Raw genomic sequence first — 24,216 nt, forward strand, 5'->3', positions numbered from 1 at the left:
TAGGGGATAGGAGGAGGAGAGGAGGGAGGGAAAGAAATAAAGAGTAAAAGAGAGAAAGATGATATATATATTGATCCAGGGTAAAAATAAAAAAACACGCCCTGTTAAGAACACTTTTTTTTTTTTTTTTATATATATTGACTTTCAGACCTCAGTCAGACCTCTCTGCCCAACACAAACCTAATCACCAACACATTCCACTGACACAGGGAGAGGGTGACAGAGTTAAATCTCCATAGGGAGGATGGTGTCCATCAACCCAACCAGGGAATTCTAGTCTCTTTTTCCTGACTTCCTTCCAGCAGGTCATTCCCGCTGCACAGGTTAAAAAAACACTTTTGGTGTGTCGAGGTCTGCCGCTTTCTGTCCAATTATCTAATTTCTGTAGAATATTTATGTCTCTATAGGCAACCCCTTTTGGCTCAAGAGCATCCTCAGATGCAAACGTTATGTATAGCCTCAAACCAGGAGGAAATACTAAAGTGTGGTTAAAGGTTAGCATGTCAAGGATTTGGCTGGACTGCAGGTGACTCCAGGATTATTGTATTTGAATGAGGGACAATAATACCGTCAGTGAGAACCAGATGCTTTCATATGTAAACAAAGAGCTGATTCAGGGTTCAAGGTTCAAGTAGGGTGACCACATGTCCCAGATTGTACGGTACAGTCCTGCATTTTGGCCTTTCGTCCCACAACCAAACAATCATGTCCCGCATTTTACCAACAAATGAAAACATCACTAATTTAGAAAAAAGGTACATTTGTCTTGTATTTCAGTCAGACTTCCTATTCATTTGCTGAGAAGTGACATTCCAAACGGTCTTGTTTGAAGTCACGTTGAGCTTACGACAAGGTAAATATCAAGGATGTGGTGCTGGTGATGTTAAACACTTCTCCAATCGTTGTTGAGATCTGATATTATGCGCAATGCAAGAAGAGACATAGGCCAATGTCATATCATCAACCAATCACATTTGTCAAAACCTTTCGGGCTAAATTCCAGCTAAACTTGGAGGACTGTTAATTACCTACTAACAAAAATTGTGTGTAACGAAGAGCTACTAATGTCAGTAAATAGTCATATTAGACAAAGATATAAGGTCATTTTGGCTGTCCATGCTCATTAGTTGCTCATTCAACATATTTGCTGCTACTTCATTCAATATCGTTTTAAAAGTCTCTCCTCCGAACTGTTAAACATTTCCTAAGACAAACCAGCAATGATTCCTTGGCTAAATATAGCCAGAATTTTGTGTGAGGAAAAAAGTGTAGGCAAGGTACACTTCAATTAGTTCACTCGGTGCTGCGGTAGGGAGATGTGTGTGCCTGTGTGTGGAAAAATGATTCAGGTGTAGGCTACACTGTCCCACGAATGTCCCGTAAAATCATACCATTGTCCCGCTTTTGGGCATTTTAAAATGTGCTCACCCTAGGTTAAAGTACAGTGAAGCTGACTGGTCACACACATACTGTTATTTATTTTTTATTTCACCTTTAGTTAACCAGGTAGGCCAGTTGAGAATAAGTTCTCATTTACAACTGCGACCTGGCCAAGATAAAGCAAAGCAGTGCGACACAAACAATAACAGAGTTACACATGGAATAAACAAAACAAGCATACAGTCAATAATAAAATAGAAAAAGTCTATATATAGTGTGTGCAAATGAGGTAAGAGAAGAGAAGGCAATAAATAGGCCATAGTGGCAAAATAATTACAATATAGCAATTAAACACTGGAGTGATAGATGTGCAGAAGATGAATGTGCAAGTAGAGATACTGGGGTGCAAAGGAGCAAAATAAATAAAATAAATAACAGTATAGGAATGAGGTAGTTGGTTAGGCTATTCACATATGGGCTATGTACAGGTGCAGTGATCTGTGAGCTGCTCTGACAGCTGGTGCTTAAAGCTAGTGAGGAAGATGAGTCTCCAGCTTCAGTGATTTTTGCAGTTCATTCCAGTCATTGGCAGCAGAGAACTGGAAGGAAAGGCGGCCGAAGAGGAATTGGCTTTGGGGGTAACCAGTGAGATATACCTTCTGGAGCGCGTCCTACGGGTGGGTGTTGCTATGGTGACCAGTGAGCTGAGATAAGGCAGGGCTTTACATAGCAAAGACTTATAGATGACCAGTAGCCAGTAGGTTTGGCGACGAATATGAAGCGAGGGCCAGCCAACGAGAGCATACAGGTCGCAGTGGTGGGTGGTATATGGGGCTTTGGTGACAAAACAGATGGCACTGTGATAGCAAATTGGATGCAGTCTGAGTAGAGTGTTGGAGGCTATCCTGTAAATGACATCGCCAAGTCAAGGATCGGTAGGATGGTCAGTTTTACGAGGATATGTTTGGCAGCAAGAGTGAAGGATGCTTTGTTGCGAAATAGGAAGCCGATTCTAGATTGAATTTTGGATTGGAGATGTATTCAGTCAGTTCAGAACAAATTCTTATTTTCAATGACGGCCTAGGAACAGTGGGTTAACTGCCTGTTAAGATTTGTACCTTTTCACCTTCCGGTTACTCGTCCAACGCTCTAACCACTAGGCTACCCTGCCGCCCCAGATGCTTAATGTGAGTCTGGAAGGAGAGTTTACAGTCTAGCCAGACACCTAGGTATTTGTAGTTGCTCACATATTCTAAGTCAGAACCGTCCAGAGTAGCGATGCTGGACGGTCGGGCACGTGTGGGCAGCGATCGGTTGAATAGCATGCATTTATTCTTACTAGCATTTAAGAGCAGTTGGAGGTCACGGAACGAGAGTTGTATGGCATTGAAGCTCGCCTGGAGGTTAGTTAACACAGTGTCCAAAGAAGGGCCAGAAGCATACAGAATGATGTCGTCTGCGTAGAGGTGGATCGGAGAATCACCAGCAGCAAGAGCGACATCACTGATGTATACAGAGAAAAGAGTCGGCCCGAGGTTTGAACCCTGTGGCACCCCCATAGAGACTGCCAGAGGTCCAGACAACAGGCCCTCCAATTTGACACACTGAACTCATTCTGAGAAGTAGTTGGTGAACCAGGCGAGACAGTCATTTGAGAAACCAAGGCTGTAGAGTCTGCCAATAAGAATGTGGTGATTGACAGAGTCGAAAGCCTTGGCCAGGTCGATGAATACAGCTGCACAGTATTGTCTCTTATCAATGGCGGCTATGATATCGTTTAGGACCTTGAGCGTGGCTGAGGTGCACCCATGACCAGCTCGGAAACCAGATTACATAGCGGAGAAGGTACGGTGGGATTCGAAATGGTCGGTGATCTGTTTGTTAACTTGGCTTTCGAAGACCTTAGAAAGGCAGGGTAGGATAGATATAGGTCGGTAGCAGTTTGGGTCGTTGCCCTCTTTGGGTATAGCGAGCACCATCCCCCTCTCTCTGTCTCCTACACTCAGGCTGCTGCAACCGCAGGTTGTAAATTCCTGGAGGAGATTATCTCCTCATGGCCACAGTATAGAGAGAGAGTGAGTGTCATAGAGAGAACAAAGGAATTTCTTCCACCTCACAGAACTGGAGAACCGAACGACATTTATGTTCTGGAGAAGGTATGAAAGATCGGTGAAGAATCCAACTACGAACTGGTGCGTTTGGTACAATTTTGTGAAACTCATGAAAGACAATATGGCCACATTACCATAACGCTGTTTATAAAATAGCCTCAGTTGTGAGGCTTACATCTAATTGTTGTATAAAGTGAATGAGTGAGGATGGAAATGTTTGTGAAATTGTGTAATGTGATTTTGGACTGTTTAATGAAGGAAACTCCAATTCCCTTTGGAGTTTAACTAAATCAGAGGACCGCCCATGAGCACAGTTATGGTCTGGCGTCATGGGACAGGCCCTTTTCTGCTCTTCCGAATAAAACCCTCACCCGGGTTTTCTATCGCCAGACCAGCTTACCTCGATAACGAGAGGGCCAAGGTTTGAGAGGAGACCGAGCTTACCTTAATTACGAGATGGCTAAAGGTCGCAGACCAACTTACCACGAGAGGGCCAAGGTTTGAGTAGAGACCATAAACCTGAGTATAAGCTAAGGTAAGCTTAAGTAGATGGCTGAATCTTTTAACCATCCCACGTGGTTAAACTCTTAGACTATCGATACCAACAGATTAAGAAGAAGTCTTTGATATTAATTACTAGTCTGCTAGGAATTCGCTATCATTGAACACGAAGACCGACAACCGCCGAAACATCTATTCTATAACGACATGAATGAAAGTCACTCTGAACTATTCATTCTAACCACGACAGAGAGAGAGAGAGAGGGCGGACAGACTCTCCAACAGAAACTAACTTTTCAACAGAGATCCCAACGACACACTGAGTGAAAATATATATATTGATTGCAATTGTTCCCGAATAAGTGAGCGTTCATGTGCAAAGGATTAGCATTTCAATTGTTATAATATTCAACTCTATAGTGTCTCCTCAGCTGACCCCCCACTAACAAGCCGCCATGCCGGTTTACCCCACTAGGGCATATTCTCCTATCATTTCCTTGTAACCATATCTACTGTTTGTTATGCATTTCTGTGAATTACCTCCCGGTCGCAGCCGGCTGTGACAGAGCTTGGGCGCGAACCCACAGTCTCTGGTGGCACCATAATTTGCAAATAAATTCATTAAAAATACTACAATGTGATTTTCTGGATTTTTTCCCTCATTTTGTCTGTCATAGTTGAAGTGTACCTATGATGAATATTACAGGCCTCTCTCATCTTCTTAAGTGGGAGAACTTGCACAATTGGTGGCTGACTAAATACTTTTTTGTCCCACTGTAGACAGGTGTGTGCCCTTCCAAATTATGTCCAATCAATTGAATCTACCACAGATGGATTCCAATCAAGTTGTAGAAACAGGATGTACCTGAGCTAAGTTTTGAGTCTCATAGCAAAGGGTCTGAATACTTATGTAAATAAGGTATGTTTTTTTATTTTTAATACAGTTGCAAAAAAGTCAAAAAAACTATTTTCACTGTCATTATGGGGCATTGTCTGGCTGTTCCACTGGATGTCATAAGGTGAAAGCACCAATTTGTAAGTCGCTCTGGATAAGAGCGTCTGCTAAATGACTTAAATGTAATGTAAATGAGACTAGCCTCTGTCCATTTTATGCAAATAAGTATCTTACAAATTCTTAGGAATGGGCAGAGTGTTTTAACTGAATTGGTTGATAAACATATAGGAATCAAATTCCTTTAACAAAAATGCTAATTCATTACTTAAAAATCATACAATGTGATTTTTGTTTTAGATTCCTTCTCACACAGTTGAAGTGTACCTATGATGCAAATTATGCTTTGTAAGTAGGAAAACCTGCAAAATAGGCAGTGTATCAAATACTTGTTCTCCCCACTGTATGTGTACACACACACATACATACTCCCTTGTGGGCATGTTTATATATGACTAGCAGGCATACTTATTTCTTAGTTCTAGCTAGCAAATATGGTTAACACTAACCTCTAACTAATCAGCTAGCTAGCTCCAGCAGGAGTGGAAGTTCTGCTGGCTACTTTCCCTCCATGAGAGGTACCAGTTAGGAAAGGAGACTTGAAACCAATCCTGCATTTACATAGCCAGATTCTGATATTTTTCCACTAATTGGTATTTTTACCAATCATATCAGCTCTTTGGGCAAAATACCAGAATTGGGCTGCCTGTGTAAACGCAGCCAAAAAGTCTCACTTAAAGTAAAGTTGTTTACAAATTGTTCGCTACCTAGCTGGTGGCTAGTCTAACCTACTCCAAGTCCAATGACGTTAGCTCGTGGTTAGCATTAGCCACATTAGCTACTAATTACATTTGACATATAAACCATTTGGGTAAATTTGGGCAAGAAAATCCAACTTGTTGCAACTTTAAGCTTTCTTGTCATATTCAAACAGGCCAACCAAAGGTACATAACACTCACAATGTCAGTTACTTATAACAGTTAGATGACTGACTTCTCTAAGCTTGGATACACCCCTAAGATAAATAAGACAAGATGTAGACTTCTGATTAGCCTTGGTTAGCAGTGAGTCAGACTGCTCCATGTAAATTGTTAATCAATCAGTATACTTGACATCGGCAGCTTTTTTTTGTCAAATTGGAGTTGGAGTCTGGATATTCAATTCCAACGAGTCGGAATTGGAGTTGACTCCAAAAATCCCGGAGTCGTTCACCAAAAAAGCACTCAGAATGTTTGTGTAGAATATACCTTGTCACAACACTGTGATCTATCAATCCACTGGGCACACACACTGGTTGAATCAACGTTGTTTCCACGTCATTTATATTTCTACACCCCACTAAAGTGTCAAATGTGAAAGACTCCCCAAAATGTGTGCATTTGTGAAAAAAGGTTGGAAATATGTATCTAATAGTTGCTAAATGACATTCAAAAGATGGTGGTTAACAGAGTCAAACCTCAAAGGTCTGTAAATGTTTATTTTTACACTTGCCTTCAATTGTATCTAGTGTTGATCAAGGTCTAATAAACTATGGGAAATCCTCATAGGACCTTCGCATAGATAAGAGCACATTTTTTCCAGAATGTTTAGCCCCTCCCCTGAGGCTGTTCCATGCTCTATAAAAGGTGAGCCTCCATTGGCAGTCAGATCAATGAGCAGGAAGTAGTCACTATTTTTAGCCCTGTTAGAGCTGTTTGAAGATGTCTCTTTTAGAATGTCTTCTCCAGACATCGAGCACAGTGACACTGCTGGGGGCTCTGCTGTTTCTGCTGGCCCTTTACCGCCTCTCCTCTGGTTCCAACTCTGAGGAACAGGGGAAGCAGCCTCCAGGACCGAGGCCTATGCCCCTGCTTGGTAACATGCTCCAGCTGGATCTCAAGAGGCCCCACCGCAGCCTCTGTGAGGTGAGAGGAAGTCCTGAGATTAAACTATGTTGTGGTTGTTGATATGATCTGTGACATTGTTTTATCTGGCTAAATATTTTCAAAATGTTGGTATTTTAGCAGGTATAAAACTTCCAGTTAGTTTCAATAGGCATGTATTGTCAAAGCAACATATTAATATATGTTGAGTACATGGTGTTTCAACCAGTTAGCAATAGCTTTTGTCAACACAGGAGCCCTCTAAAATGTTTTTATTTTGATGTGGCCCTACTTTCCACACTCGCTCTGAGTTTCTGAATGTTTTCAGAGAATGTTCCTCCATTAATGTTCCATTTCAGGTTTTTTAAATGTTAAGTGTTGTCAAATAATACAGGTGAAATGATGACCACTGTGCATTCACTCACATAATAGAGGCATTTGGCTTGAAAATCATATCTGTCATAAATGCTAAAAGGGATTGTTCTGTGTGTTTTTACCCCTATCTTAATAGTTTTCTTGTCACAGACCAAACAACTCACCAAAATAGCTCACACATACTTCAATCCAACTTCTATTGCAACGATATCACTCCTGAAGATATGTGTCAACAGAATTATACTTTATTTGTTACAGAACTGCTTCCAACAACCTTTAGCTCAGGTTTTTATATTTACATTTCATGCATTGTTTACTTCACAGGGCGTTTCGTAACACCTGCATTGTTTTAAGTCACACACTGATCTCCACAGTCTGTTTGGTTAATATATTTGGAATAACTTCTAGATGCTTTGAGAGCTTAGTTAAAGGGACAATCTGCAGTTCAAACAATAAAGCTTACACCCCACTACTGTTTTAGGTTAACAGCTGAGGAATGGGGCTGGACAAATATAACCCCTCTGAAATTATAGACAAACCTATGGATGCAATGACCATCCATAATAATACAATTATAGTTTTAACCATGTTTAGAGGCTTTGGGTTCTGATGGGGTATGACAGTTGAGCTAAGCTCATAAGGTATTTCTTGTTATATTCTTCAAGAATCAATAGCTATAATTAGTCATTTAAAAGTACAAAAATGGATGTACCAATGGCAGATTGACCCTTTTTAAACTGGTTTACTCTTTAGAACTCAGTGTTAATTTGTTTGTAAGCAATGTGATTCTAAACAAACACTGTATACCTTCACAACATTGTTAAGGGCTAGATTGAATCCGATCGCATTTGTCCACTATGCACGTTTTAAAGGCAATGTTCCCGCATTCTCAGAGATCACGTTCACGGTAAAAGCTGCATTATCTCGGCTCAATTGGATATTACCTTTACATTCTGCATTGTCCAAATCAGCAATCGGCTTGAATCCTGGCCTAAAAAGATCCTTTCATGGATGGTCAGTTCTTGCATCCATAGCGCCATCTGTGAATTTGAGTGGTTGCATTTCTCCAGCCCCATTCCTCGGCTGTTTACCAAAATAAGTGATGGGATGGATGCTTTGATTTTTGTATTATAGACTGCAGCTTTAAGATTGGTGTAAAACTCAGGAAAACATTGACGGACAGCTCGTGGAAACACCCTTGTGGTCATACCTGGTAAGGTAAACAATGGGCCACATGTCATTATGAGCCTAAATAGTACACTCCCAGTCAGTGTTACACGGAACCCAAACCGGCTGCGCGTGTGCTCCATCGTGCATAAATGTATTTTGTCCCCAACACCAAACGCCATCATGACACGCTGGTTAAAATATCAAAACAAACTCTGAACCAATTACATTAATTTGGGGACATGTCGCAAATCATTAAACATTTTTAAGGCAATTTAGCTAGTTAGCTTGCACTTGCTAGCTAATTTGTCCTGGGATATAAACATTGAGTTGTTATTTTACCTGAAATGCACAAGGTCCTCTACTCCTACAATTATTCCACACAAAACGGTCAACCGAATCGATTCTAGTAATCTCTCTTCCTTCAGGCCTTTTCACCTCTTGACTTTATATTGCGATTGGCAACTTTCATAAATTAGGTGCATTACCGCCACTGACCTCGTTCGTCTTACAGTCACCCACGTGGGTATAACCAATGAAGAGATGGCACTTGGGTACCTGCTTCTATAAACCAATGAGGAGATGGGAGAGGCAGGACTTGCAGGGCGATCTGCATCAGAAATATAACTAATTTCTATTTTAGCCCTTGGCAAAGCAGGCACTCGTTGGAGCGCGTGAGCAGTGTGGATGCAATAATTGAATAACATAGATTTCTACATTTATTTTGCATTGCTCGCGCACAACATGTCTTTTTATTAATTTATTTTACCTTTATTTAACTAGGCAAGTCAGTTAAGAACAAATTCTTATTTTCAATGACGGCCTTCAGGGGCAGAACCACAGATTTGTACCATGTCAGCTCAGAGGTTTGAACTTGCAACCTTCCGGTTACTAGTCCAACGCTCTAACTAGGCTACCCTGCCTCCCCTTTTCAACATTGCCTCTCCCTAGCGTTCTCACTACTTAGAAAATTGTAATACTGTAGGGCGTCCTGAATGCCCCTATTTGTGACGGTGCTAGCAGCCACGTGAGTGCTAGCTAGCTTCCGACCAGAACGTTAGGCTAGCCAAGACCAACAACGCAAACAAACTATACAGCTACAAGTAGTGAATGGAGTTACAAACGGACTGTGCTTGCTAAACAAGTTAAATGTCTTACCTGTGATTACATTGTTTCCACATTTATAGAGCTCTAACTATGTGTAGCCTATTTGGACACCGGCTCCCCACAATTTCCCACTCTCCCATGTTGAATAGCCTGAAGCCACAGGCTCTTCTTGCTGGCTCTATTTCCCTACGTGGGAGCATTGCGAACCGTAGGTCGTGATTTTTGACCTGGTTACATGTACATTGAACACACAGCAGGTTTTCAGCATGGTTTGTTGTTTATATATAACAAAAATATATTTGACAAAGTTGTCTCTTTTACACTGGGGGTCAATGGAAAAGAATGTTTGATTTTCCCCAATTTGTGGATGTGGTCGAGGGGAATTCCATATTACGTGAATATCGACTCGGAGTATGCCTCAACCCATTTTCTCTTCAATGCTCTCATGGCCAATAGAGCTGATCATGGACTGTTGGCTCTCAGACAAACAGTAGCAATACACAATTGCATTTCTATAGTTTTTTTTAGACTAATTACAGAATACAGTTCACTGATACAATTCTTCTTTAGTAAAGCCTGAGTCCCTTTAGAAGCTTAGACATCAGGGAACGTACATGAAAACACCATACATAAGTGTACTGAACAATTTTTGGCTTCTATATTAACATTATAAATGATATGTTCAGAATTGTATTAATTGATCAGACATTCAGTTGATAACTTACAATAGGCCAGTATAGCTGAAATATTGATCAACATGAACAATCATGATAAATAATGGTGACATTTGACATAAATAGATTCTTAGAGCCATAATCCTAATATACTGTAGGCATCCGGCCTCACTACAGTGTGCAAGATCACACTGATTCGTACAATGTATAACACTCATCTTCCATCTGAATGCTTGAAATAAAACTATACAAAGTAACAATGTGATATCATGTAAAAGTGAATTACTTAGGCTTTAGGAAATGCCACAAACTACAGAGCTTGATGGTGAGGGGGAACCATGTACCCCGCTTCAGTCACCCACTTGGCCACAGTCAACCCCAAGATATAAGCGGGAGACAAATCCAGCTTTGACCTCCTACTTGTCAGGCCTCTCATACTGGGCAGACAGGGGTCCTGGGATGGACAGCTCACACAGCTTCCCCACATACGGTGCTGGATCAAGTGTGACCTCGTTGAAGAGGCGATCCAGGAGCCTGTCTACGTAGCTTGAAATATGCAATATTATTTTTTGTTGTTGTGACCAACTTGTTTCATTTGTTTTCTTCAGAGGGTTACAGGTATAAAACCAAAATGAATGCATATAAAGATAACCACGACCCATTTCCCCCTTAGTCCCCGTAGGGGGGCTTCACTGTGGGCCAGAAAGCAAGGAAAGTAACAAAAGTGTAAATACTGTATCATTGGTTTGTATACGTGGGGCTTAGCTGAGATTGTTTTTTACAGAGTCCAATATATTTGTCCTTGTCTAGTACCATTCATTCTCCCTGTTGATCATTCTAATGATGGACCTTCTAATAGTAACTGTGTCCTTTGGTTAAATGGTGAGAGTGAGGTGGTTGCCATCTTAAGAGTCAACATTTATTTCACAGCAGTGCTGCCTGCCAGCAGTCATTTTCTCTGAGAGAGGCTGTCAAGGGGCTGTCATTGTTAAGTAACATAATAGATGGAAAGCAATGAATATTTAAATTCATGCACTTCTACATTTATTTTGTAACTTTGCCCCTTGAAGCATTTAACTGCAGGGCACTCCGACATTAGATGAATGTGTTTACCTATTTCAGGGGACACAGTGAACCGTTGGCGCCCATTTCATTGTAAAATCTTTCCTTGGTGTAAAACAAACTTAAAATGTATACTTTAATGGTTTGGATTACGGGATGCCAAGGTCATATTTTTCCATTTTCTGTTCCAGTTAAAGCGTGGTTCAGATTCAATTAGATCTGTGGGCCATACTTTTTTAATGGCTCAGATATGAGCTTTCCAAAAGTTGTTTATATTATACAGATCAGTCCTTTCGGGAGCCCAGATCATGTGTTTACAAATCTCATCATTGGATGGTTTGGTAGTTGCGTTTCCCACGGGACTCCATAGGCCAACATAGCTGACCTAAGTTGTAAATATAGAAAAAACGAGTTGCCTGTAATGTTTTTGAAAGGGAAATCTTTCTTAAATGGATCGTGAAATGTATTTTATTTATGATTATGAGTTATGATACTATCAATTAGCTGATGTAGTGATCTACTCATTTGACAATGTGTTTTTGAAGTACTCAATTTTAAATATGCAATATTTAATTGTTGCACCTTTTTCTGAAACTTTTCAATGTTTGTATTTTTTATTTTAGTGTACCTGAAATGTTCAATTGATTTTAAATGAATAACTATGACTAGGGCTGTTACGGTGACCGTATTACTGCCACACCGGCAGTCACGAGTCATGACAACAGTCAACGTGACCGTTTAGTCACGGTAATTAGCCTTCTCCAAGCTCTGATGCTGCTGACGGTCATTAGTAGCCTACCAAACATGCTAAATGACTGGTACTCAGCACTCTATTGTCCCTCTAAATACTCTGACATCACTGCAAATGTAATCGAAAAATCTATTCAAACACTTCATGAGAGCTCATGAGTTCATGTTGTGCAACAGTTCTATAGGCTATGCAATTGCGTGAGAAAAAACTCTGCTTTCTATAGGCTAGGCCTACTATATTTATTGCTCAGCTTTCTTAATATTAAGCACATTGCTTCTCTTTACAACAGAAGTATAGCCTACCTGGCTGGTATGAAAATGAACCGTGGGAAAGGCATCCTTCATTTGCTATTTAAGTGCTTTACATAAATTACATAAATGTTTTACCCCTGCCCCCGTTTGAGACAAATGCATAATAATGGTCCATTCTAAATCAAAACAAATGTTACACATATATATATGATTTACTATATGTAAAGGCAAGATTAAATCAAGAATAGTCTGCTGGGTGACAATTAGCCTATTACTTAAGAATTATATATTATCACTTGTGAATGATGCCCAGCTTAAGGCAAGAAGCAGCCATGCCTGTTTTTAGTGATGGTTTATAATCATAATGGCACACCTCATGTAGCCTAGCCCATAGGCCTATGTTAAGGTTTGTATCACAACTAAAGTGGCCAAATAACCTCTTAAAATGAAGCACATTAATTTGCGTTACAACTGGTGCAGAGCCTAACTGGCATACATATGAAGCGCGGAAGTTTCAAGTTTGGGAGAAAACATTTTACCATAAAAATGCACCTTTTTATAATAAAATAAATACATGGAGAATCACATTTGCTGTCACTTTTGAGAATGTTGTTTTCCTGCTAATGGAACATTCAAGCGTATAGCCTATTGCCATGTGCACATTGCTGTGCTTATGTGAAGAAATAGCATAATCGTTTATCAACAATTTATGCTAAACGTTCTGAACTGTTGTGTCAGGCTCATTGCTTAAAACAGTTTTTTAAATGCTATTGGTTGTATTCATTTGGGATCTATCGCATCCCACAACTATCCCAGACTATGTTTGGAATATTTATTTCTAGTTAACTTTTGTACTATGGGGGATAGTAGATTGAAATGGAGTAGTGCTTTTGCTGTTTGTTAGGCCCACTTATCTTGTTGGCTGACAAAAAGTCAATTACAGTTCTTCCAATATGCACCTTGAATTTGGTTGCAAGCAGTTATGTCCCTCTTCACTTGTAGCCTGTGAGAAAGACCCAATCACTGACAGAGAGCCATGTGAGTGAGAGGCTTTTGGCAAGCAGCCAGGAGAAGGGAATTATACTTAATTTTCATTTGAACATTTATTTAGTTAGACAAGTCAGTTAAGAACAATTTCTTATTTACAGTGACAGCCTACTGGGAAACAGTGGTTTAACTGCCTTATTCAGTGGCAGAATGACAGATTTGTACCTTGTCAGCTCAGGGATTTGATCCAGCAACCTTTTGGTCACTGGCCCAACACTCTGACCACTAACCTACCTGCTGCCCCTTCAGCCCAAAGGCAAGACGGCCACTGGCTGCAAAAGGCATGGATATTTTTTTTTTAGGTTGTACACAAAGGGAATGCAGCAAGGAACTTCGAGGCATTATCAAGCGCTTGTCAAATTGTGAATAACAGACTGATGAAGTGTGTACAGCCTGCGCAAAAAACAAAGCAGAGCTCGTGCCTTTCATGCGTTTTTCTAATTATCATTGGTCGCATCATGCAGCCTTAGAATTTATTAAAAATCAAAACACAGCCCAACATTTATATCACAACCAAAGCTACATAAATAACTCTAAATGAAGCATATAGGAGGACATGTTTCTTTGTTAACCGCTCAACACAGAATAGCCGCATGTGTGCAAATATCCTTTCTATTTTTTTCAGCTATGTTAAATTTCATTCTTCATACTATAAAATATTTCCACGGAATTCTAAGCAAATCTTGCCTGCTGAATGTTCAACCTTCCCAAGTTCTCTCACGTCACCCCGCTCCTCCGCTCTCTCCACTGGCTTCCAGTTGAAGCTCGCATCCGCTACAAGACCATGGTGCTTGCCTACGGAGCTGTGAGGGGAACGGCACCTCAGTACCTCCAGGCTCTGATCAGGCCCTACACCCAAACAAGGGCACTGCGTTCATCCACCTCTGGCCTGCTCGCCTCCCTACCACTGAGGAAGTACAGTTCCCGCTCAGCCCAGTCAAAACTGTTCGCTGCTCTGGCCCCCAATGGTGGAACAAACTCCCTCACGACGCCAGGACAGCGGAGTCAATCACCACCTTCCGGAGACACCTGAAACCCCACCTCTTTAAGGAATACCTAGGATAGGATAAAGTAATCCCTCTCACCCCCCCCCCCTCCTTAAAAGATTTAGATGCACTACTGTTCCACTGGATGTCATAAGGTGAATGCACCAATTTGTAAGTCGCTCTGGATAAGAGCGTCTGCTAAATGACTTAAATGTAATGTAAATGAATGAACTAGTGAGCCCACAACCATATGGCACAGCCATAACAGGGCCTAACATAAGGACAACTCGGAGTATGCTATTCTGTTCTTCTGAAATAGACTACATTTTCATATCATGATTCTAAAATAAATAATGGATTTACTGTGATGGTGTAGGCTATATTACATGGATTTATTAGACTTTTTAAAATGTGGATGTTCCGAAGGTCTGTATTGGTGGCTTGTAGTCTATGCGTGGAAGCCATGAGATGGTAAATGTGCTTATGTTAATTAACGGTTAATTACCGTGAGACCGGCAGTTATTTGCTTGACAATCACCGGCTCTTTCATGACCACAGCCCTAACTATGACTTACAGTATGTTGGGTCTGTCTTCGCAGGCTTCACAGCATATCCCCTTTGCCTTGGGAAAGCTGATTTTTGTATCACAGCATTCCTAATGCGGTGGTTGCCTGGGAAGCGATGCAGACCGAGTAGATGTTTAATTTTCTAAAATGTCTCATTACAGCTTGATGATAGTGGAAAGACAAAAGGAGATGGAAAGTGAAATAATAATACCTCCCCACCATTATGATTAGCCCCAATGACACAAGCTACATCAACTGTAGGACAACCCACACAATGGAATAGAAGAATATGATTGTCAGTGGTAAATTACAAGTACTATACACAGGGACTTTCACTGGGGATGTGGGGGAAGCTTTGCCTTCACACAGCCTGTCAGCATGCTCTGTTGTGTTTGTGCAGTCCTAAATCCAGTCCGATGAACACTCCAAACAGCCTACCGACAACTCAGAGGCATCCGCATGTTCCTAAAGGACGTTGGCACGTTTAAAAAAAAATTCACATTTCAATTATAAAACTAGGGGGGACAAAAATGCAATTTCATAATGTGGGGGGACGTATCTGAAATTGCATTTTTGTTCCCCTGTTTGGAGTGTTCATCTGACTGGATTTAGGACCTTGTGGATTCCACAGAGTGGGCTAACAGGCTGTGTGAAGGCAAAACTTCTGGAAGGCTGGCTGGACCAGCACTGGAGAGTTGAGCACAATTCAGTCAGTGTGTATGTGTTTCTTTCATTGAGTTGTAAAAGGAAGCAGAACAGAAAATGGCTACTTTAGTTGACTGATATAGCTGGCATGGTAACTGTTTAACTTTACAGAAAAAAAATGAACTAATGTTTATTCGCAGTGCTGGGCTAGTATTGTAACTGACATGTAACGTTGTCTAATGTTTCATCCCCTCTCGATTGAGGTGAATGAATAAGCTACGCTAGTGAGTAGCTACCACCGCCAGGTCAGCTCTAGTCTCTAGTTATCTGGCAGTTGCGAGATGATGGTTATTATTACTATCTAACCACAGTGAGTTGTATTAGTCAGTATGGCAATGTAACGGTATTGATCTGTCAGTTTCCCTTGCTAATTCCCTACTTTTCACACTGACACAGTCATAAATAGCTCTAAAGTTACAGGCTTCACTGTCATGGTGCACAGTAGAGGTCTGCGCAGGACTGATTTCTAAATCCTGCTCCCGCTCTTCCACCCGCTACCGCAAGAACTGGTCCCAAACCTAACTGAAGTCCCGCAATGTTATTTAGGCTTATGTGAAGCAGCTCATTAGCCAGCCATGATCCCAGATATTTTGCGCCCTATAGGCAATATCAAATGCGCAAAAATAACTTAAGACATGGGCTAAATTAGCTGAGATTCTCACATTGCCCTTTCTATTACTGGGCTATATCAGGAAATATGCTAGATGTAGTTTAAAGAGAGCAGTGTTGGAGAAACTTGCACGTTCTTGAACTATTTTCATAGCCTACCTTTTAGGAGTGAGAAGATTTTCAGACTGAGAAATATGGGTGATCAATATGTTGCCCTATTTCTAGGCAATGTAGTAAACTATAGCCTAATCATAGGCCTATTTAGGAAATATATTCAATTGGAAAGATAACTACCCTGTGCTTCTCCGACCACGTATACATAGGCTATAGTCTACTCTGTTTAGTTGAGATCTTGACAGCGACACTTGACGTTTAGCATAGTCTCATAGGTTAGCCTACCTTTTAGGAGGACAATTTACAGGCATAGACAAATAAATGGCTATTCAATACTGAAGACCCATTGAATGTTTTCCCCAATTGATAAAGCAACTTCGCTCGAATGTGCACTGCACACTCGATCGTATTGTCTTCATTATTTGATAAACAACGTTAAATTAACACTATAACATCCGGCATGCTGGTAAGTAGCTTGCTAGCTAAAAACCACAGCGCATGAAAAGGGGTTAGTTATCAGTATCGTTCTGCTTGAGCTATTTTACAGTTTGTAAACAAAGATGTATGATGACAGATTTAAAGTGTAACATATTTAAACTGGTTAAGATTATAAGAGCTACCATTGGTGTTTTTAAAATGGTCGCTTTTACCTGAAATTGAATAAAGCCAGAAGTAATGCCTGCCACATGAATCTAAGTGTTTGACATGGGGGGGGAAGGGACCAGTAACTTTATCAGCTTTTCCAATGTACCAGCTACAGTCATTTTTCTTACTTGGGTCAAACTGCTATGAACTGGTTACATTCAAATATCATCGAATTTGATGAAAAACATGATTGTCACTGTCCGGGACCTTTAATAAACCATGCATTTAGTCTTATTTTATGTTCTACAGCTGTCCAAGAAATATGGGTCTGTTTTCACGGTTCATTTTGGACCCACAAAAGTGGTCATCCTGGCAGGATACAAGACGGTCAAGCAGGCGCTGGTCAACCATGCAGAGGAGTTTGGGGACAGGGGCATGCTTCCTGTGTTGTATGATTTCACCAATGGACACGGTAATGTAGTATGTGAAACTTGTAATCCCGGTTAACTGTTGCATTCAACAATATTCTGTCAAGCAAGCATATTTGGAGCTATAAATATGTGACAAATATATGATTCTCTCCTGACATGATTAGTTCCTGACACCTGCACAATGTTACTTTTAAATAGGTATTCTGTTTGGCAATGGAGACTCATGGAAAGAGATGAGGCGCTTTGCCCTGGCAAACCTTAGAGACTTTGGGATGGGCAAGAAAGGGAGTGAGGAGAAAATCTTAGAGGAAATTCATTACCTGATCGAAGTGTTGGAAAAACATGAGGGTAAGAATTCGTAGGTCTGATTTTGAAAACCAAAAAAGGATTACATTAAAAAATCCTTAGGTTTTCTAATTGAATTTCTGATCTTGATCTTTTTAATAGGTAAAGCATTTGACACAACCCAGCCATTGAGTTATGCTGTCGCCAACGTAATCTCCAACATTGTGTACGGCAGCAGGTTTGAATACTCTGACTCCAAGTTCCGAGCCACAGTGGATCGAGCCAATGAGAACCTACGAATTGCAGGCTCCGTTTCAGTTCAGGTACTGTACTATGTGCTCATGATGTTTACTTTGCCATTATTCTCAGAGTGAAAAACAAACTGGTCACACTTGACTAAACCAGGAAAATGTAATAGTTATTCAAATTTGTACTGGGGTACTGGAATAATAGAGGGTAATTCATGCTTAACTTAATGTTTACGGGGAGATAGTTGTACAACATCTTCCCCTGGCTGGGCCCTTGGCTGAAAAGCAGGAAGCTTTTGTTGAAGAATATTGAGAACAACAAGAAGGAGATGGAGGAGCTGGTGAGGGGCCTGAAGGAGACTCTCAACCCTCAGATGTGTAGAGGCTTTGTGGACTCGTTCCTCGTCCGAAAGCAGACCCTGGAGGTATGAAATCTCACTACAGTTAAAAACATCTCAATTTCAAACAAGATCACTCGTGTAAAATATACGGTGTCCGTAAAATATATAGGTTCAGAACGTTTGTGAAACAGCACAGTTAGAAATATATTGGCAAATATAAATCAAGCTGAATGGTCTTCAAGAGGTAGATGGGTGGGGTTGAGGGTAGCTGAAGGATGGGAATAAATACAAACAAAATATAACTATTGTACAGTGGGGCAAAAAAGTATTTAGTCAGCCACCAATGGTGCAAGTTCTCCCACTTAAAAAGATGAGAGAGGCCTGTAATTTTCATCATATGTACACTTCAACTATGACAGACGAAATGAGAAAAAAAATCCAGAAAGTCACATTGTAGGATTTTTAATGAATTTATTTGCAAATTATGGTAGAAAATAAGTATTTGGTCACCTACAAACAAGCAAGATTTCTGGCTCTCTCAGACTTCTTCTTTAAGAGGCTCCTCTGCCCTCCACTCTTTACCTGTATTAATGGCACCTGTTTGAACTTGTTATCAGTATAAAATACACCTGTCCACAACCTCAAACAGTCACACTCCAAACTCCACTATGGCCAAGACCAAAGAGCTGTCAAAGGACACTAGAAACAAAATTGTAGACCTGCACCAGGCTGGGAAGACTGAATCTGCAATAGGTAAGCAGCTTGGTTTGAAGAAATAAACTGTGGGAGCAATTATTAGGAAATGGAAGACATACAAGACCACTGATAATCTCCCTCGATCTGGGGCTCCACGCAAGATCTCACCCAGTGGGGTCAAAATGATCACAAGAACGGTGAGCAAAAATCCCAGAACCACACGGGGGGACCTAGTGAATGACCTGCAGAGAGCTGGGTCCAAAGTAACTAAGCCTACCATCAGTAACACACTACGCCGCCAGGGACTCAAATCCTGCAGTGCCAGACGTGTCCCCCTGCTTAAGCCAGTACATGTCCAGGCCCGTCTGAAGTTTGCTAGAGAGCATTTGGATGATCCAGAAGAAGATTGGGAGAATGTCATATGGTCAGACGAAACCAAAATATAACTTTTTGGTAAAAACTCAACTCGTCGTGTTTGGAGGACAAAGAATGCCGAGTTGCATCCAAAGAACACCATACCTACTGTGAAGCATGGGGGTGGAAACATCATGCTTTGGGGCTGTTTTTCTGTAAAGGGACCAGGACGACTGATCCGTGTAAAGGAAAGAATGACTGGGGCCATGTATCGTGAGATTTTGAGTGAAAACCTCCTTCCATCAGCAAAGGCATTGAAGATGAAACGTGGCTGGGTCTTTCAGCATGACAATGATCCCAAACACACCGCCCGGGCAACGAAGGAGTGGCTTCGTAAGAAGCATTTCAAGGTCCTGGAGTGGCCTAGCCAGTCTCCAGATCTCAACCCCATAGAAAATCTTTGGAGGGAGTTGAAAGTCTGTGTTGCCCAGCAACAGCCCCAAAACACTGCTCTAGAGGAGATCTTCGTGGAGGAACGGGCCAAAATACCAGCAACAGTGTGTGAAAACCTTGTGAAGACTTACAGAAAACATTTGACCTCTGTCATTGTCAACAAAGGGTATATAACAAAGTATTGAGAAACTTTTGTTATTGACCAAATACTTATTTTCCACCATAATTTGCAAATAAATTCATTAAAAATCCTACAGTGATTTTCTGGATTTTTCTCATTTTGTCCGTCATAGTTGAAGTGTACCTATGATAAAAAATTACAGGCCTCTCATCTTTTTAAGTGGGAGACCTTGCACAACATTATCTAGTTGTAGATTATCTCCAACTCTGAGCAAGGTTTGAGAAATGATGGTTTTAGTCAAATATGATCTCTTGTGGTAAATTTGCAGTCTACAAATGTATATGTAATTATATTCCAGCCGTCCGCTCAGGGGAATTAAAATAAATAAATAAATATACGCCTGCGGGTGAATCTAGTTGATGATCCCTGGTCTATGCCATGGAAACAAATATTTTCTCCCCTTTTTTTAAAATGCTTTTTCTGTGTTTTCCTGTATGTATAAGGAATCTGGCAACAAGAACTCTCACTACCATGACAACAACCTGATATCCTCTGTGAGAAACATGTTTTCTAATGGTACTAACACCACAGGGACAACGCTACGCTGGGCTTTGATGCTAATGGCCAAGTACCCTCTTATACAGGGTAAGTATCAATGTGCACACAGACACACACCGTTGTACAGACATTGCTACAAGTGATTGTAGTTATGCAAGACAATCAAGGTTTTACTTGCTGTGAACATTTCCCACTTGACCAGTTTAGTTTGTTTCAATTGCTTGAATATATATATATGGAGTTGTACTATGGTGTGGTAATAAAGGATACCATAGCCATGGAGGACAACAGGTTATATATATAAAAATAATAAATATAAAATATTTTTGAAACTAGTCTACAAAAAGTATTTAGAAATATTCTCAAAAAAATCAACTTGCAAAAACAACATCCTTCCATGTTGATCAGATAATGCACTTTCCCCACTGTCTAGCTTGACTTTCCCCACTATATATATATGGAGTTGTACTATGGTGTGGTAATAAAGGATACCATAGCCATAGAGGACAACAGGTTATATATATATATATGGAATTGTACTATGGTGTGGTAATAAAGGATACCGTAGCCATAGAGGACAACAGGTTACATATATATATATATATATGGAGTTGTACTATGGTGTGGTAATAAAGGATACCGTAGCCATGGAGGACAACAGGTTCATAACTTGAGGGAGAGCAGTAGAGCAAAAACCCAGAAGGAAGCAGTGATCGGTGTAGAATACTCAATTATAATCTTTGTTCTAATAATAAATATAAAATATTTTTGAAACTAGTCTACAAAAAGTATTTAGAAATATTCTCAAAAAAATCAACTTGCAAAAACAACATCCTTCCATGTTGATCAGATAATGCACTTTCCCCACTGTCTAGCTTGACTTTCCCCACTGTCTAGCTTGACTTTCCCCACTGTCTAGCTTGACTTTCCCCACTGTCTAGCTTGACTTTCCCCACTGTCCATTTTGTTCCAACATTCCAGCTTGGACAGGTGTATATTTTGTGTGCAGTTTTTCTCATTCATGTATAAGCATTTTATTTGGAACAATGTTTTAGATTTTCAAAAGTGTACACATGACAGTGCCATTTTTCATAACACTAAATGCATTTTCTAAATGTAAAAAAATATGAAAACAATTTCTACAGGCTGTTATATCCTGCCCAGGGACTGTGGTTGAAAATTAGCCGGCTGGTTAAAACTGGCACTAAAACTGGCACTTTTACTGAAACGTTGATTATTATTATTATTTTTTAAAACTCACACTCGAACTCTACGATTTTACTGAGTTACAGTTCATATAAGGAAATCATTCAATTGAGAAAAATCTATGGATTTCACATGACTGGGAATACAGATATGCATCTGTTGGTCAGAGATACCTTAAAGGTAGGGGCAGTATCTGGTGTGACCACCATTTCCCTCATGCAGTGCGACACATCTACTTCACATAGAGTTGATCAGGCTGTTGATTGTGGCCTGTCAAATGTTGTCCCAATCCTCTTCAATGGCTGTGCGAAGTTGATCGGTATTGGCAGGAACTAGAACACACTGTTGTACATGTCGATCCAGAGCAACCCAAACATGCTCAATGTGTGACATGTCTGGTGAGTATGTAGGCCATGGAAGAACTGGGACATCAGCTTCCAAACATCTGTTGTGTACAGCATGTAAAACAACACTAAATCAGTACTCCCATAATGGTATATCTTTTACCATTAACGTGTAAACTCTTTGTACAGTGACTGGTTTTACAGTACTTCAGTCACAATTGCACTTTCAACATCTCTTCTCTTTGATTTATCTTTACTGCATTGTAAAGCGTTACAATATACACCACCAAACACTTTTTCAATTCTAAACAGTATAACATTTAGTTTAGTGAAATTCTTCCTGCTTTAGTATTAAATGCTAATTGAGAGAACAAGAATACAGCTAATTTCTAGTAAATGTTTGATAACCATATCCTACCATTTACTCTTTAATAGAAAAATATTGTCTATTGATGGTGATAGTGTCACGCCTGCTCACTTCTTCCTGCAATCAACTTCGCTGGTCTACTCTCACCGGTCCTGGCAACCCACATTGCGCATAGCTGCTCCCATCATTAAGCCCACCTGGACTTCATCACCACCCTGAATACTCTCCCTCCTTATAGTCCTCACCCACCCCAGTCATCAGGCAGTACTGGTTCTGTTTTCATGTCCTGATGCCGATCTTGTTCTGTATTCGCTATGTACTCACCATCTGCACCTGACTTGGTGTTAGTTGGTATTTGTTGAGACATTATGCAATGAATGTTGAGATTACCATCTTGTTCTATGACAAATTATACTGTTTTGATAGTTAATTTAGTGACAGGTTTTGATCGGGTTAGTGCATTTTGCCAGGGAAATGCGGTGTTTTGGCAAACACTTTTTTTGTTGGCATTATCCCTGTTTTGAGGGAAGTGTTCAAACAATCCAGAAACGAACAGTTTTGTTGGACGTGATTTACACAATTTACTTATTGTGTAGCTGTTGACTACAAAAAGGTGTAATGCATTAAGTGAGAACATTGAACTGTGCAGAAAAGTTGACTGTTTTGGTACGTAGGTTAAGGTATCGTTCACATGGAGCCCCGTTTAAGTTATCAAGCCATCTTGTTTAAATTATAAAATGTCCAGGGTAAAGATTAAGATGACATTTTCTTTGAGGGTAGTAACTTTGGTCCTCCCTCCTTTCTGTCTCAGACCGGGTCCTGGAGGAGATCAGCAGCGTCATAGGAAGTCGTCAGCCCTTAGCAGAGGACAGGAAGAACCTGCCCTACACTGATGCAGTGATCCATGAGACCCAGAGACTGGCCAACATTTTACCCATTGCCATCCCCCACACCACCAGCCGAGACATCACCTTCCAGGGATATTTCATCAAGAAGGGGACGCTTGTGTTTCCTCTACTGACGTCTGTCCTACAAGACGGAAGCGAATGGGAGAGCCCACACACCTTTAACCCCGCCCACTTTCTGGATGAGGAAGGTCGATTCACCAAGAGGGATGCCTTCATGCCCTTCTCTGCAGGTGAGTTCCACTGTTTCTGTATCCATACTGACTGGGTAAGTGAATCCTTCTATGGTACTCTAAAATTAAGAGTTTGGGGAATTGCTTTGACCCAGAGAGTTTATGGTATAAAATGTGTGTACAATTTGACATATTTATATGTGAACTATAGGAATCTATGTAAACCTAATTGTTATGTTGTCTACCTCATTTTATCTTCTTCCAGGTCGTAGGGTGTGTCTGGGGGAGGGTCTGGCCAGGATGGCGCTCTTCCTCTTCTTCACCTCCCTCCTGCAGCGCTTTCATTTCTCTCCTCCTCCTGGAGTAACAGAGGATGATCTGGACCTCACACCATCCGTGGGTTTCACCCTCAATCCTTCACCTCACCAGCTCTGTGCTGTGAGCCGGGTCTGAGATGCGTCTGGGCCTAATGTATATTATACATGACTTAGAACAAATGCTCCACTTTAGACAAACATGCTGAAATGGGTTACCTCACCAGCTGTGTGCTGTGAGCCGGGTCTGAGATGAGTCTGGGCCTAATGTATATTATACATGACTTCGAACAAATGCTCCACTTTAGACAAACATGCTGAAATGGGTTACCTCACCGGCTGTGCTGTGAACCAGGTCTGAGATGAGACCAGTCCCTCAATGGTTTTGGTTTAATTTTATTGCTCTACAATCCAACAATGTAATTGATTGATACAAAGCACTGCTATTATGTATGTACAGAATGCAATTGTTTTTGCTTGCTGTCCTGCCTTGTCTGGACAGCTGTTGCTAAGTAAAGTCAATCATTTTTCTAGCTAATGTTATCAGTAGTTGATATCTATATCTATACCTACCCTTGTGGGCATGTTTTTATGTGACTAGCAAACATACTTAG

General features: G+C 40.7%; 1 protein-coding gene across 1 annotated transcript; it reads left to right on the top strand.

Moving 5' to 3' along the window:
• The first annotated feature begins 6,597 nt into the window (after positions 1–6,597).
• On the top strand, positions 6,598–24,135 carry LOC135564722 (cytochrome P450 2K1-like). The gene is made up of 8 exons (XM_065010617.1): positions 6,598–6,849; positions 17,116–17,278; positions 17,436–17,585; positions 17,685–17,845; positions 18,016–18,195; positions 20,239–20,380; positions 23,022–23,348; positions 23,554–24,135. Exons 1-8 carry the CDS (start codon positions 6,646–6,648, stop codon positions 23,739–23,741), a joined length of 1,515 nt encoding a protein of 504 aa, XP_064866689.1. The 5' UTR covers positions 6,598–6,645; the 3' UTR covers positions 23,742–24,135.
• Positions 24,136–24,216: the final 81 nt, after the last annotated feature.

The sequence above is a fragment of the Oncorhynchus nerka genome, linkage group LG26 (genome assembly GCF_034236695.1).
Source record: "Oncorhynchus nerka isolate Pitt River linkage group LG26, Oner_Uvic_2.0, whole genome shotgun sequence".
NCBI classification, from domain to species: Eukaryota; Metazoa; Chordata; class Actinopteri; order Salmoniformes; family Salmonidae; genus Oncorhynchus; species Oncorhynchus nerka.